The 15,398-nt window shown below is 45.1% G+C and overlaps 2 protein-coding genes across 3 annotated transcripts in view; one reads left to right on the top strand and one right to left on the bottom strand.

The window, feature by feature from the left end:
• Nucleotides 1-15,398, top strand: part of LOC309340142 (uncharacterized protein) — a gene marked incomplete at its 5' end in the record, with an annotated part of 166,873 nt that overhangs the window by 65,320 nt on the left and 86,155 nt on the right. The window lies entirely within an intron of this gene.
• MLPH (melanophilin) overlaps nt 1-15,398 on the bottom strand; it is a 60,611-nt gene that overhangs the window by 3,181 nt on the left and 42,032 nt on the right. Inside the window, exons 11-15 of one of the 2 annotated variants that reach the window (XM_081877037.1) lie at nt 9,077-9,232; nt 8,392-8,484; nt 6,945-7,037; nt 5,623-5,680; nt 263-360 (exon numbers count right to left, since the gene is read on the bottom strand). In XM_081877037.1, the coding sequence (XP_081733163.1) occupies nt 263-360; nt 5,623-5,680; nt 6,945-7,037; nt 8,392-8,484; nt 9,077-9,232 (498 nt within the window). The remainder of the gene's footprint in view (nt 1-262; nt 361-5,622; nt 5,681-6,944; nt 7,038-8,391; nt 8,485-9,076; nt 9,233-15,398) is intronic. The other variant, XM_081877038.1, reaches the window with a different exon arrangement.

The following is a 15,398-nucleotide window of genomic DNA, read 5'->3' as shown; positions in this document are numbered from 1 at the left end:
TGTCTAATGTCTGATAAGGTGTTTTGCATAATTCAAGGATATGCATGTTCTCGTATTAACAGGAGCTGGACCAATGAAAGATTGTACCTCTCCCATTTTGAATTGCCTACATACTTATAACCTCTGATCAAGAAACAAAACTCCATTTTCCTTCTGCATCTCGATTTGGGGTGGCCTGCACTTAACTCCTCTCTGCTGTCCTTGGCTAGTCTACTACCTTCCAGCTTACAGAAGGGCAATGAGCTGGATTCTGAATACTTGCCGCAAAGATGTGATCTGCTTTCCTGCTCCTTCCATTTGGATTTCGCTGTGTCAAAGATCCTCTGTAATTGGAGTTCCGAGCAAATGATTCAGCATTGTCTTGAAAAATGGAAGGCAGAGGTGTTTGTTAGGACATTGCGACTGACTGTTTTGCTTTTTCTAGAACCATCTGCTTTGCGGTGTTGGAAAACAGGAGGCCTATCTGTGAGCCATACAGGTCAGATGGCTTTCTCCACATCTCCATCATTCAGAAGTTTTGCTGACTGAGTAATTCATAGTCTATTCAGTCACAGGGAGTCGGGGGAGGGGGAGTGAGAAGTCTGATTCAGTCCACATTTAAAAGGGAAAGTACCAAATTTGCACTTTCCCCAAAAGCAAGTGAATGGAATGGATTGGAACAGAAGCACAGCCATCTTTTGAAGTTTGCACTTCTTTGAATCTTCCATTTCTCCAGCCAAGTAATGTGAAAAAAATGCACCTACTGGGACATGGTGTGCGTAATCATGCATATTTTAGAAAATAACATGCAAAATATTAGGGAGATTGCTTTGCAAAAAGTGTGTATGCTAGGTAAAGTGGCACACAAAAATATGTAATAGAAGGAGAAATCTGAAAATTAAAATACTGATGAATTTTCACAAGGACTTAAAAATAAATAAACTGCAAACTGGTGTGGAAATGAGGAGAATTGAACTTAAGCCTGGAAAAATGAGAAACAGAGAAACAGGAGGAAAGCGAGATGGGTAGATTTCCCCATCCCTAGTCACAGGACACTAAGCTGAACCAGTCTGTGACTTCCTACTCGGTTTCAGAAGCTCGCTCTTATCAGCACTGGAATTCTTTTTGTGGCCCTCCATTACTGATACAGACAAATATTTTAACATGTAGCCTGTGCACAGTGCTGCCAAGCACTTAATAAGCATTATCTTGCTGTCATCTTTGGAACAGTTCTGTGATGTGAGAATGACCCCTGCCATATTGGGGAGGGGGGAGGCTGAGTGAAAGGAAGGTCTCTTTCCTAAGGCCACCTCGGTTCATGACAGAGGTAAGATGTGAAGCAAGGACTCCCCAATTCGTAGCTCAATGCATCAGCTCTTAATATTTTTTTGAGCACAGTGAGTTCAGGCACAAGCTAGAGAGGGACACAGATGACTTGGTTTCTGTAGCTTGGAGCTGGCTGGCATTTCAGGGTGTGGGGAATGACACAACATGGGCACAAAATGTATCTTGCTGGCAGCATTTCAGGACACATTTATATAGCAATTTATACCGTATGAAGTTATTTATACCAGGCCAAAGTACCACTCAACGTGGTTAACATTTTACATTCTCTCATGACCGGGTGTAAATGACTATGGATCAAATCTAATTGTCTGTGAAACCTAATGAAGGAAACAGCTGAACTCGTTTATAAGTGGCTATTTCTAAGATTCAGAGGACATAGCAACACTTCAAACCTCAGACTAGTCCAGTGAGAAAAGACTTCATTCCCCTTTCATGGACAATGATGACTTACCCACCCCCCACTTTGAGGGAGGTCTGGCTGAGAGAAGGTCTGTCACCTCTTGTGGCTCCATGGCTAAGTGGGAATTTAATCCCAGATTGACTTGTTTTAAGCCCAACACTCTAGTCAGTTACACTGAACCCACACTTTTCAAGACATGGTCCAGTAATCATTCCACATGGGCACAGAGATAGGACTTCAAAAACTGCCCTGGCCAAATTTGCAAAGTTCCATCCTTTTTTTTAAAAAAAACATGCCTATGTCTGCTGCAGGGTGAATCTGGCACATGTCAATAAAACAGCAGGATAAGATTTCAGTGTACTATGGATGACTCAGAGTGAGTGGCGTAATATTTTTGCTTGATAGCCCAGACTGGGCCTATGACATTATGCTATTACCATAAGAATCATTCAGGCAAAAACGATGCTTGCAAGAACACAACCTCACTTCTGAGCTCTAGTTGCAAACTCCTGAACTTTCATGGAACTACAAAGGTGTGAGAACATATGTTGTGTGATGATCAGGCAGTTTTCTGGTGAAATGGAACCACCTGCAGCCAAATCCAGGCATTCCTTGAGGAGGACACTCCAAACTGCTCACAAGGGAAAATGGGACTATGTTGGTAGACCAATACAAGAACTGACAAACTGCACTCTTGTTGCAGATCCTGGGGGACTCTACCTGCTCGTCTGTCTATCTGCAGAAGTATTCCAAGTGACTTACAACATAAAACCACAAAAGTACAATTAAAACCCACCTCAACATGTTAAACCATGAAACTCCTTAACACAGCCAATTATCCACCACTAAAAAAAATCACATACAATTCATAGCATAAAAGAGTACTGTAACGATGACCAAAACAAGAAACACCCAGTCATTTTAAAATGAGCTTTGACACACAAAAATGTTTCCCCTTGTTCTGAAAGAGTTATACAGTGGTACCACGGGTTACAGCCGCTTCAGGTTACAGACTCCGCTAACCCAGAAATAGTACCTCGGGTTAAGAACTTTGCTTCAGGATGAGAATAGAAATTGTGCGGCGGCAGCAGCGGGAGGCCCCATTAGCTAAAGTGGTACCTCAGGTTAAGAAGAGTTTGAGGCAAAGAACGGAACTCCAGAACGCATTAAGTTCTTAACCCAAGGTACCACTGTACTTGGTTTTTAGCAAGTTGCAAAAGCCTAGCTGGCCAAAAACTAGCTTTGGGGTCACCCTTTCTGGTGGCACACATCCACAGGGATCTGCCATGCAGCCATTTAAAAAAAGCAACTCTGCCATAGAAGAACTCGAGTGGTCTGGGGACATATACTGACAACACTTCTTCTTGACCTTGGGCACATATTCCTCACCTTGGGCATCAATGATGCCCAAATATAGAACTTGTGCCAGCATATTTGCACGGGCAATGATTGGGACCTCGTTTCCATGGATTCTGCATGTATATTTTAAGAAGTAAACACCTGAACATGAAGTAGTTTGAAGTCTTTGGGTCTGAAGTATGAAACAGTTGAACTATTCTGCAAATGGAGGGGGAAAGATTTTGCTGCAGCTGTTTAAATCAGCAGCTTGAAATGTGGTACCAGAGGGCTGGTACAAGTGTTCATTATTTAGCTACTTGGACTTCTACATTTATTCTTGCTGTGGCAGCAAATAAATGCTTTGGGTGACACTTAACTGGATCTGTCTAGGAGTGGAACAAACTTCCCCTCAAGCTGTGGGATTTCCCCTTCCTCTGGAGCAGATTTGCACAACCTGGAAAGTTGAAAGAGGCGAAGAAAGAGGAGGTCCGGTTGCTGGAGGAGGAGTCAATTTGAACTATGTTGGAGATCAGCCTTTGGATGGAACTATTCTGCCAGAAACCTTTGCACAAAGTCATGAAGTCTGATTTCTAATCAGAAAAGTATTGCCAACAAGACAAAATCAGGGGGGTGGGATGGGCCAAAGGGGAAAGCAGAGTCCTGCAACACACACACACACACACACACACACACACACACACACACACACTTTTCTGTCTGCGATTCAGTGTGGTTCCTTAGAAGCTTACGCATTTTCTCAATAGGCCTCCCCAAAATGGGGGTAAAGCAGCAACACCATCATATTGTGTTTGCAGATTCATGTCATTCAAAGGTAATAAATAGTGTTCACACTGGGGTGTTCTGTTGCTTTTAAAATCCCATCAGGACCCCCTCTGGGATGGGACTGCAGCACCATTTAAGACAAATGCATGAAGTCAGACATTTGAATCTCTTCCAAAATAATCTTCCAATTTACTACTGTCTGTTTCCAATTTCTCCTATCTGCATATTTCCCTCAGCTACTTGGTACATCATCGACCCCCGAGAGAGAGGGGCAGGAAGATATATGGCTCCTCTCCCCTTCCAGTCTGAAAACTGTGAGTGATTAGGCTACTCTCCTTTGATTTTCCTTTAATTGTATTTTCACTCTATCTGGATAAGCAGAGTGAAAAGTCAACCAGTTTATCTTTCTGCCCTTTAAGGGTGAGACTGGGTGACTTCTTCCGGAGCAACACAGACGACACTGCACAGCCCAGATCAAGAAATATACTCCTTCAGCATTCAAGTTTAATGGTAAGGATTGGGGACTCTGCGGGAGCATGACTGCTTTTTCCCATTCCCCACCAGCCTTTCTACAAAAGGGGTTTATCATTAGCATTTAATAATACTAAACACATGTACAGTGTGTTTCAAGTGTTCAACACACTGGCCTATGAAAATCACAGACAAAACATCTCTGCCCAATTCAGTGCTGTGACTGAGATGAGCTGTGAATAAGGAAGCAAGAGGCAACTTGCCCAGCAGCTGCCACAGGAAATTACTTTTGGAAAATTCGCAGCATTTTACCATTATGGAAAAATCATGGGGCACCCAGGGGTGCAGGGGGGCAGCTGAACACAGTGGTCTGAACTTGGTTAGAATTTTTAAGAAGAGTCACTGTTGCCAAAAAAATTGTTGCGGGGGAAAGTCACAGAAAACCTGGAGAAGAAATGGCTCGTGGCATGGATAGATGTACAGTGGTGCCTCGCAAGACGAAAAGAATCCGTTCCGCGAGTCTCTTCGTCTAGCGGTTTCTTCGTCTTGCGAAGCAAGCCCATTGGCGGCTTAGCGGATTAGTGCTATTAGCGGCTTAGCGGCTTAGCGGCTTAGCGGATAAGCGGCTTAGCGGCTTAGAAAAAGGGGGGGAGGGGAAAAAACCGCAGGAACTCGCAAGACATTTTCGTCTTGCGAAGCAAGCCCATAGGAAATTTGTTTTGCGAAGCACCTCCAAAACAGAAAACCCTTTCGTCTAGCGGGTTTTCCGTCTTGCGAGGCATTCATCTTGTGGGGCACCACTGTATCAACGTTTCATTCCTAGCCTACTCAAGACTTTAAATTTTACTTGGCTACAAGTCAGTATAAGCCCATTTTAGAATGAAATCTGAAAGGTAGAATGTTTGAAGTCAGGCCAAGAATTTGTAAATCTGTTGATTTTATGTTTTTCTTTTTTTCTTAGTTCATTGTGAGCAATTTAAAATTTCTCAAGAAAATTGATTAATTTTGAAAGTTATAATACTTTTAAAGCTGTCTTGTGTTTTATATTATCAGAAAATCCTGTAAAAGACTAACTTTCAGAGAGATTTTTTGTGGTTTTCTTAGGTGCTCAGAACATTTCCTTGTATGCGGACAGATCAGGGTCCACAACTTCAGAGACCCCCAACAGACAATAACTGAACTCTAGCTATACTTTGGACAGCCGTTCCTAAGCGGGGGATTTCCAGGCTTACTGCAAAGACTCTCCCTCTCCAAACCACTAAGCATTTCCCTCTACTTCGTACATAAATAAGCACAAGTCTTACTTGCAGTTTCAAGTGAAGTGTTGAATTTTCTCCTCAACACATGTGGCATAGACATTACCTAAAAGGAGTACAAACTTAATTAGAGTGCAAACAAGCCAGTGTGTGGATCAGCATTAATTGTGGCTCTTCTACCTTAGCTTAAGTACAGCTTTTCTGAAACTTCATTCACACCTGATGGACGGTCATGCCCATCCCACCCTAACATTTATATTATGGTGTGTAAGCACAGTTAGAGATGTTAGGAATGTTAAGCAGCCTATTCTTCTCTCCTCCCCACCCCCTCACCTCTATGGGATGGTGGATCCCAACTACGTTCAGCCTAGTTCTGTTTGCAGTTTTATAATGTTGGGTGTCAAGAGACCAGCAGAAGTACTGCTAAGACCTTGGGACTCGCATTCCATAGTTAAGGAAAGGGCAGGTTTCTGCTTTGAGGTTCCTGGGGTACAGTTTGAGTGGTAGGAATGTCCAGCTATTCTTTCATGGGGGGGGGTATACACAAGCACCCCCGCCCCATGCATAAGCACGCCCACCCTTATATATAAGGCACTCCGAGGAGAAAGGGTCCAGTCCTGCAGTCCTGCACCTTTTTAAGGCATTCGGCAGTCCTACATATTGTGTAGTTATACTTTTATCTTGGTTCTGTATTTTTATCCGGTTTAATATTTATGCAAAGGATGATGGGGATGGGTGGGATGCTCTTAATATGGCCCCTTGTATATACATTCCAGCAAATATCCGTTGTGATATTTTAGGCAAATTTTTTTTTGAAAAAATAAATTCAAAAAAAATTTAAAAAATTAAATCTACACCCTTTTTTTAAAAAAAATCAAAAAATCGAAGGCACTTATGATATGAGGGCTGTCCTGGCTCCTTTTTACTTTTAAAAAAATTCTGGCTGCTAGAGTCACAGCCACCTTTCCCTCCTTACAAGGCCATTGTAAGGGACACTCTACTGGGGCAGCCATCTTTTTCGCCATACACAAACCCAGGAATGGGTGGCATGCTGAAAGGCATGGCTGGTTCCAGGACTATATAGTCAAAGGATTTCAATGACCAACAGTAAGCAGCTACACATTGTTGTCGTTTTTAAGAGAGTCAGGGAAGCCCTTGGACCACCCTACAAAAACACAAACAGAGAGAGGTTCAAAGCCGCATGCCAATGTTCTGTTCCGAGCATAATCCCGTTTTGTCACTTTTTCAGTTTTATTCAGTTTGCATTGTTTAATCCCCATGGGGGCCCCTAACACAGTTTTATCTCTTGGCCAGAAAATTGCTAACGGGTTCTGGTCTTGCTTGCCTCTCAGTAAGGCACGTGCACTCACTTTGAAGTCACCGGCTGATGCTGCGACAGGAGTGTCTGGACTCTGATCTTCTGGAGAACTATAAGAGTTCCTGGGAGGCTGAAGGATAAACACCTTGGGGATGGAAGAAATGAAACATATTGCTCTGCTTTGCTGTAGAGCAAAAAATAGGCCAACAAGCACACCTCAACTAGAAACTGGCAGGTTACGTCAAGATGTCTCACCCCTCCCTTTTCTGCTCCCTTAGCCCCAGCCTCTGGCTGGTGTCCTGTTCAGAGACTACCTGGCTTCTGGCCTGTGCACCTCCACCTGCTATGTGCAAAGCCAAACTAAAATGAGGTATCTATATAATGTCGCAAAAGGAGTGAGACTGTTCCTAGAGTATGCCCTGGTGTGTGGGGCTTGCATGCAGAGTCTGGGGCTACTCTTGTAGCCAAGGGGCGACTGGCCATGATGGCTCTGCTCTGTCTCCAGCGTCAGAGGCAGCCTGCATTTGAATTCAGGGATTGCAAGCAGGGAGGGGGCTGTTGTGCTGGTGTTCGTCTTGCAGGCTTCCCATGGCTATCTGGCTGGTCACTGTGAAAACACGAGGCTGGACTACATGGGTCTTTGGCTTATGTCCTTTGGTGATTAAACTTCAGCAAATCCTGATTCCTACATAATATTCACAGTGCTGTGGATAAGAGCTGTAAGCACCAAACAGTAGTACGTATTAGTATTATTAGTATTGTTAATATTTGTTAAAAGTTTACTTCATAGCAATTGCTTTTACTTTTGTCCACAAACCTGCTTTCTCCACCCGTTCTCTTTTGCTGCCTCTTATGCCTATAGCTTCCTCCCAGAACATTTCTCAGACCAATGCAAGCACTAATGCAAAATGCATCTTAACTAAGATATCCTTGACTTAACTCCTTGGTCCTTATCCCCAACGGAAACAAAGCCTAAGTCCACGTAATGGCATATGTCTCTCCTTCTCTGCTCTTGCCTTTCTTCCCAAACCTCTCTAAAGCTGAAGTGTGACCTCATCAGGGCAGGGACCCATTTTTTGCTTATGTTGCCCTATAAAGAGCTATATAAATGAAATGATTAAGAACTCAGGTGTGAAGCATAATACTGAACATGCCTATTCTGAAATCCCACCAAGTGCAATCAGACCTACTGCCAGGAAGTATGCTTAGAATCACAACCCTAGAAAGCAACAAAGTGCTGTCCACAGGCAAAGTGTCTTCTTCACTGAAACCCATTTATGGAAAGCCTTCCATGACTCTAAGCTCAGTCCCTGGCCACTTCCACATTTAGCCATGGGGAAATGCTAGTGTACCATTTCATTATTGCAGCTGAATTTTATTTATTACTGCAATACTAATGGTCTCCAACCTGTTTTAAACTGAACTACATTTGCCAAAAGGTCTCCTTCCAGAGTTCATGAATAAGTATTCCCATTCTTTGCAAAACTCTAGTCACTCACCTGGGTGCTTGATTTCTTCTTAGACTTCTCCACTGGTTTAACAGTCAGGCCAGCAGCACTGAGAGCAGCTATTCGAGATTCTATATCGGATACCTTGAGAGCAAAGAGCCCATGTCATTTCCCAGTGAAGGTAGTTATGGTCCAGGTAAGCAGGACATAAAACACCAGACATTCTCAAAAGTGTGCTTCATTCAATGCGTTTTTATGGGTTTCACTCTGATTCCATAGCAGTAACATGGAGGTCATGTGCTAGCAGTGGTAAGACATGACAGGAAGAGACTACATTTTTATTAGAACCAATTATTACTTTTCCACCACCCCTATATCCTCTTGAATCATCCCGTAAGGGTGTTTCAAGTGTCAAAGGGACTAGTTAAGTCTGATTTGGGCTAGGAACTTATCAACACTTGGAGACCTGCTACAACAAAAGTAGGCTGACTGGCAACATTTGGGAGCATCATATATTGTAACTTCTCACTGAATTGTGGATGTTTTATCAGGTTTTTTTTTATGTTGTATACAACTCTGAGCTCCTTCAGGAGGGAAGCGTGATCTATATTTACAAATAATAATGATTACTGTATTTTTCGCCTATAGGGCGAAAGTGCATCCTATAGGGTGAAAAATACGGTAATTTTCTGCTTTTGTTTTCGAAAGTTTTTGACTTCCCAAAACCAAGGATTACCTCGCTCTCTGTGTGCTGCACTTGTGCCACTGCAAAGGCCACTTTGTCTTCAAGCTCAGAGAGCTCCGAGTCAGTGGTTGTGCTGTGATAGGCGCCATGGCCTCGGTCTCTTGGCCTCTTCTCTAGCCCAGATGCTTTTCCCGCAGAAACAAACACCTGGAGCCAACAATATTAAGTCACCTTCCAGATACAGATTTTTTAAATATTATCTCCCACATTTGGACTAATGTCTACCCTACCGTAAGCCCTATCTAGGCAAGGCTATAACGGAGCTGGAAACAGTGAAGCCCAAATGATCAAGGGGTCAATATATCTTCCTTGTGACAAAAGGCTTAAGAATTTGGGGCTTGGGGTTAGAAAAAGAAGATGACTAGGGGCTGATCGCCAAAGAATTGATGCTTTTGAATTATGGTGCTGGAGGAGACTTTTGAGAGTCCCATGGACTGCAAGAAGATCAAACCTATCCATTCTTAAGGAAATCAGCCCTGAATGCTCACTGGAAGGACAGATCCAATACTTTGGCCACCTCATGAGAAGAGAAGACTCCCTGGAAAAGACCCCGATGTTGGGAAAGATGGAGGACACAAGGAGAAAGGGGTGACAGAGGACGAGATGGCTGGATAGTGTTCTTGAAGCTACCAGCATGAGTTTGACTAAACTGCAGGAGGCAGTGGAAGACAGAAGTGCCTGGCGTGCTCTGGTCCATGGGGTCACGAAGAGTCGGACACGACTAAATGACTAAACAACAACAACAGGGGAGGGAGAGGCATTTCAGACACCTGCTTAGTCACCTGATGGGTCCTTTACCTGGCAGACCAACAATTTACCATATAAGGTTTTCTCTCCTTTTGGTAGCGGCAAAGTCTTTAGCATTGGCAGAGAGGGTGATAAAACAGCGGATGGTTTGAAGGTTTTCTTCTTAGCGAGATGGCAGTGTGACTGTGTGTGTGTGTGTGTGTGTGCCTTCATGCCAACTATTTTAAATGCTGTATTTTATTACAGCCCATAATATTCTATTTACATGTCCTTATAGCTTTTTATCTATCTATTTATTTTTCCATGGGATTTATTTGTTGCTATCTACTTATTGCTTAAGATTTAAGTTGTATTTCTTTCTTTCCCCCTCAGTTTAAAGTCAATATCCTTACTGCTTGCAGCTCAAATTTATTGCTGGTTCTGGTCTATTGATCATAATAAAAATGAATGAATGAATGAATGAATGAATGAATGAATGACACAGTCAAAGGTGTACTTTACAACCCACCAAAGCCCTGGATTAGCTGTGCCTGACCAGTGAGCCCTGCTAATGACATGAAGATCCTTTGTTTCTGCTTCTCACAAAGATCCCATGGAAGATAGTTTCATATATAGTCGTACCTTGGTTCTCGAATTTAATCTGTTTCAGGAGTCCATTTGACTCCCAAAATGGTTCAAAAACCAAGACATGGCTTCCAATTGGCTGCAGGAGTTTCCTGCACTTGATCAGAAGCCATGTTGAACGTTCGGATTCTGAAAAACATTCGCAAACTGGAACACCCACTTCCAGGTTTGTGGCGTTTGGGAGCCAAGGTATGACTGTACATGGTTTCCAATACCTTATGGGCCAGCAAACAGGTGCACTTTGGCCTCTCACTCGCTGGATCATCACCTTGCTGTGGTGAGTGGGCTTGCACATTCCTATAACCCTTGTGAGTGAAGCCATCGGGAGTCTCGTACTCCCAGCAGGGTCACCCAAGGCAGTAAGGTCAAAGGGGAGGAGCTAGACAAAGAATGATCCAAGAAGTCCTCAATGGTAGAGCAGGCAGATGATAACAAGCAGTATGTTACAATGGCTATGAAGGCGAATGAAGGCAGCAGCAGATAAGAAACTACTGGTCGTCATGATTTACTCAGGCCATCAGAATAGAGCCTTACTGCGAAGACTGTGCGTTGGTCAGTGTGCACTGATCTACACACACAAAACAAATTAACGCACAGGCGTCTTCTAAAAACCCATCTCAAACCCAACCCAAAAAAGTCCCATGGTAATCGGCAAATGGTAATGGGGGCAGGACTGTGAAATCTGGAAGCCCCTAGTCATGAACCAGCACATGGGTGGTGGGTACAGATTCAGTCGCTCTGACTCAAGGAACAAGGCAGTTGAGCAGCTCGGCAGCTGTATCCATGACTGAGCAGCCCTTTTTAGGATCCACTCTGCTCACCCTGAAAAGGTGCCCTAAACATAGTCCACCTCCCTTTTTCCATGACTGGATTACCACGCCCAGTGGGGTATCCACCTAGCGGTCATAAAACACAATTAAACTGTGAAACACTGGCCTGCGAGCGCTCCAATTGGAAAACAGTCATGGACTTTGAAGACGCTCAAACTCAGGATGGAAGAGAGGAAGGCACACTTGGCAAACCCTCACCGTGATCAACTTCTGCACAGAAACCTATGTCCCCGCTGTGGAAGGACGTGTGGATCCAGAATTGGCCTCCACAGTCACTTATGGACTCACTGTTAAGACTGTTCATGGAAGACAATCTTACTCGGCTGTGAGGGGTCGCCAAAGAAGCAGCAACACTTTGGCCTGGTTGCTTTTAACTCAGTAGGATTTGTGTGTTTGTGGCAGGGAGGATTGTCTGTGTGTTTTCTTTTTAACACAGCAGCTGGGGGGGGGCATTTAACACTGTTCTCTGCAGCTTGGTCCCAATGACCCCCCCACCCTTAAGCTTTGACAAGGAGGATGACATTGGTTAAATTGCACCTACAAGACTGGTGATTTTTGGTATGACCATGGTGTGTGTGTCAAACCCATCTCCCTGAAGCTGTTGTTTTGAAAGAAAAAAACAATCCAGTCGCCAAGCACCCATTTTCACTTAATGTGCACTACAGCCCTAAATGTAGCCGTTTGCTTTTTGCAAGACTTGGCTGGCTTGATCATGGTGAGTGAGCAGTCAGGGAGCTGGCCAAACTTCTTAGTGTTTATTAGCGATCCTAGAAGATCTCTGACTGGGAAATTCATCTGCAGGAGTGGGGTCTGAGCAGATGACTCTGCAGGTTGTGTATGTGAAAAACAGCAGCCTGGGACTTTGAAAGGGCAGAGACAGAAAGAAAGCGAAAGATTGCTGAGTTTCTTGATGGAGCTGCTGGAAAGTGCAGAAGGGACAGCGTGGGGAGCTGTGCTGCACAAGGAGCTCCCTGGGGACCTGCTGCCTGCTGAGCAAGTGCCTCCACTTGCCTCTACTTATACTCAGCTTTCCTATGTGTGAACGGACACAAATGCTAGAGGCCCCAGAGGCTTCAGAAGAAGCCCAGCATCCGAGCCCAAAGCAGGCTGCTTTGGAAGTATTTGGACCTTCATCAAAGTAACGCAGTAAGAGCCGTTCAACAGCAGACAGTGGGAGCTTGTGGACCCTCCTTTCTTAGAGGCTTTTAAGCAGGGGTTGGATGGTCAGGGATGCTTTGGTTGAGATTCCTGCATTGCAGGGGTTGGGCTACATGATCCCAAGGATCCCTTCCAACTCTAAGATTCTGTGATTCTATGAAAGCAGTCTTATCTGATGTGACCCCTCAGGCTACCTCTGAAGCTTCAGAACATGAAGAGCTTTGAAAGTGTGGCTCTTTTTATGTCCCCGCCAGGCCAACTTAGACATTCATGGACCTCTTGCAAGCTCCCTATGGAAGGAAAATGTCACTGTTCAGGGTGAGGGTCGGGGAGAGTGAGGTGGCATGTCTTTGTGACTGACAGCCACTGTGTGGTTTCGGGTGGATTTAGGAGGGCTCTCCCTTCGCAAGGACACTGAAGCAACCCATCAGAAGTTGTTTCCAGAGCTCTTCTGCATGTTGAGTTTCTTAGGGGAGCCAAAGGGTCAGCCCAAGCCATTTTGCTCCTAGAGGACCCAGGGCAGCCCAGGTGGCACTGCTTGTGAGCAGGTGAAGCTTTACATTTTGCACTCATCAGCATCATCCTGATTACATTTCTGTAAATCATTTAGAGAACCATAGAACTGTAGGGTCATCTACTCCAACTCCCTGCAATGCAGGAACCCTGTCCCTGCGTGGGCTCAGAACACCAGCCTTCTGGTTAACAGCAGCTGCCTCACTCGCCCGTGCAGGGCCACAGAAGTTGACCAGGCTGGGAGCTGAATCTTATTCTGGGACTGGTGATGGGCCAGGCATCTTCCACTGCACCTGGAGGCTAGCTTAGAGGGGGACCCGGCAGGAAGAGTGGCTGGGGGGAACTCTGAACGCTCCTCTCCCCTCAGCCACACGAGAGGCCCCTTCCCTCTGCCCAATGGTAGGTCTGGTGCTGGTCACACAGAAAATTCCTGGCTGAGGTGAGAATGAAATTTGGGATGCAAAATATGGCACTACACTAGACAGTCACCTTTTCTGCTTGCAGTACTCTATGGATAAGAATTCCACCCCCCCCACACACCTCTTCATATTGCCACCAGTTTCAGCAGATATTAGTAGTCAGCAAACTGGGATGGCTATAACTCCTGGCACCTTCATGTGATCCTTTCCTAGTTTATAATCCCCATTTACATATTTATAAGGTGAAAGACAAAACTCTCATCCATTATTTGTGCACAGACTAAACAGCCTTATTTCATTTATCCGCCTAAGACACACATCTGACTCATAGGTTTCTTTCAAGTCCTTGATAGGTTAGAGGCAACTCCTCCTACCTCTTTCTCAAGATCGAAGAACAGAGCCCTCTTCCTGTTGCCTTTATCCCTCCAATGAGTCATGCAGGGCTCTTTCTTGGGCGTTAATGGCTCTTAAGCGCTTGGGCTGTGATGCCACACAAAGCCTTAGCCAGTGACCTCTGCAACCTCTATGCTCAGCCAAAGAGAGGCGTTTTAACCCCTGTGCTGTGCAGTGTGAATGGGGGAATGAGAGGCAAGAGCAGACAGGCAAGGAGCGGGAACGTATGTCGATCTTTAATTAAAGGGTCCTCATTGTCCCCGCAGGGCTCTTAGCTGCAAGAGGAACTGTCCACGTAATGCTTTGATTGGGATAATGCTTCACTCAAGGCAGCTGCGACAAAGGCAGCACCTCAGTATGCAAGTGAAGAGCTCCCATTAGAGACACGAGAACCTCTTCATGCTGGGGAGCATCTGTGCCCAATGGGAAGAATTTTTATGAGGGGCAACTTCTCTTTTCTGCTCAGGACAATGCCAGGTGGGCTGAGAGGAAACCAGATTGTTATGGAGATGGAGGACTGCAGAGGGGTGGGGAAATAGGATTTATACCATGTGAATTCACACATTTGAAATACATATTCAGCATGTTGCCACAGCATTCAAATCTTGACTTTCTACATGCAGCATCTGCATATTAAATGGACATTTCAGTGATTGCACTGCAAGCTTCGTGCTGAACTGAGTTTAGAACTGAGGAATATGAGCACCCCATATTCCAGTCAAAAAATATTCAAATTAAGATGATTTCAGATTTAGGAAGCCCAGAGCAAGGTATTCATCTCTGCTGCCTTGAATTCAGTACTGAAGCCACTATCATATTCATGTTTGGAATGTCACTTTTGAATTGCAAGCAGCATTGTGAAAGATTACTTACTCGTAGGAGGTCTCCACTGTGCTGACCCCACCCCACCTCACCCCACGCCCAGGTAAAAAATGGTCTCTCTCATTAAACAATGTTTTTGTAGCCATCTTGAGTTCCACAGGTCATTAGCCCATGAGACTCTGCCTATCTAATAAGGCTCATGTTTCCAGGGCCGGCTTGCCCATGAGGCAGATGGAAGAAGCCACCTTGGGCGGTGAAATCCCTTGGGGGTGCCACTCCACATGTGTCCCCCCCCCCCGCTCCTGCTGCTACCAGCATTGCATGGTAGCAGCTTCGGGGAACAGCCACTGGCGGCTGTGTGACCCCAGAAAATGAAGCAGCAATAGTGGCACCTTCTCATTTCACCTCAGGACAGGCTGCCCCTACTATTTCCCCAAAGGGAGCTGCCCTGTGTCAGCCCATTGCTCTATCTACCTCAACACTGATTGCACCGACCAGCTGCATCAGGGCTCTTCCCAGTCTTAGCTGAGCTGGAGCAGAGCCAGCCCGCCCATGAGGGGAGGTGAATCACCTGCCTCAGGCAGTGGAAGTGCAGGAGGCAGAATGCCTCAGCACCCCACCCACGTGTCCCGACGCCAGAATGCCTTGCGGGACACCTCAGTACTTGCTGACTTCAGCAGTGGGGCATGGGAATGATGGGGCGAGGGGCAGCCCATTTCCGTTTTGTGTCAGGCAGTAAAACGTGATTTTGCCTGACTTGGAGATACCAAAGATGGAACCCAGGACCTTGTGCTCTGCCACTGAGAG

The sequence above is a fragment of the Podarcis erhardii genome (genome assembly GCF_964252035.2).
Source record: "Podarcis erhardii genome assembly, chromosome: 1".
NCBI classification, from domain to species: domain Eukaryota; kingdom Metazoa; phylum Chordata; class Lepidosauria; order Squamata; family Lacertidae; genus Podarcis; species Podarcis erhardii.
Note: the sequence above shows the minus strand (reverse complement) of the source record. Positions and strands in the feature narration are given on the sequence as shown.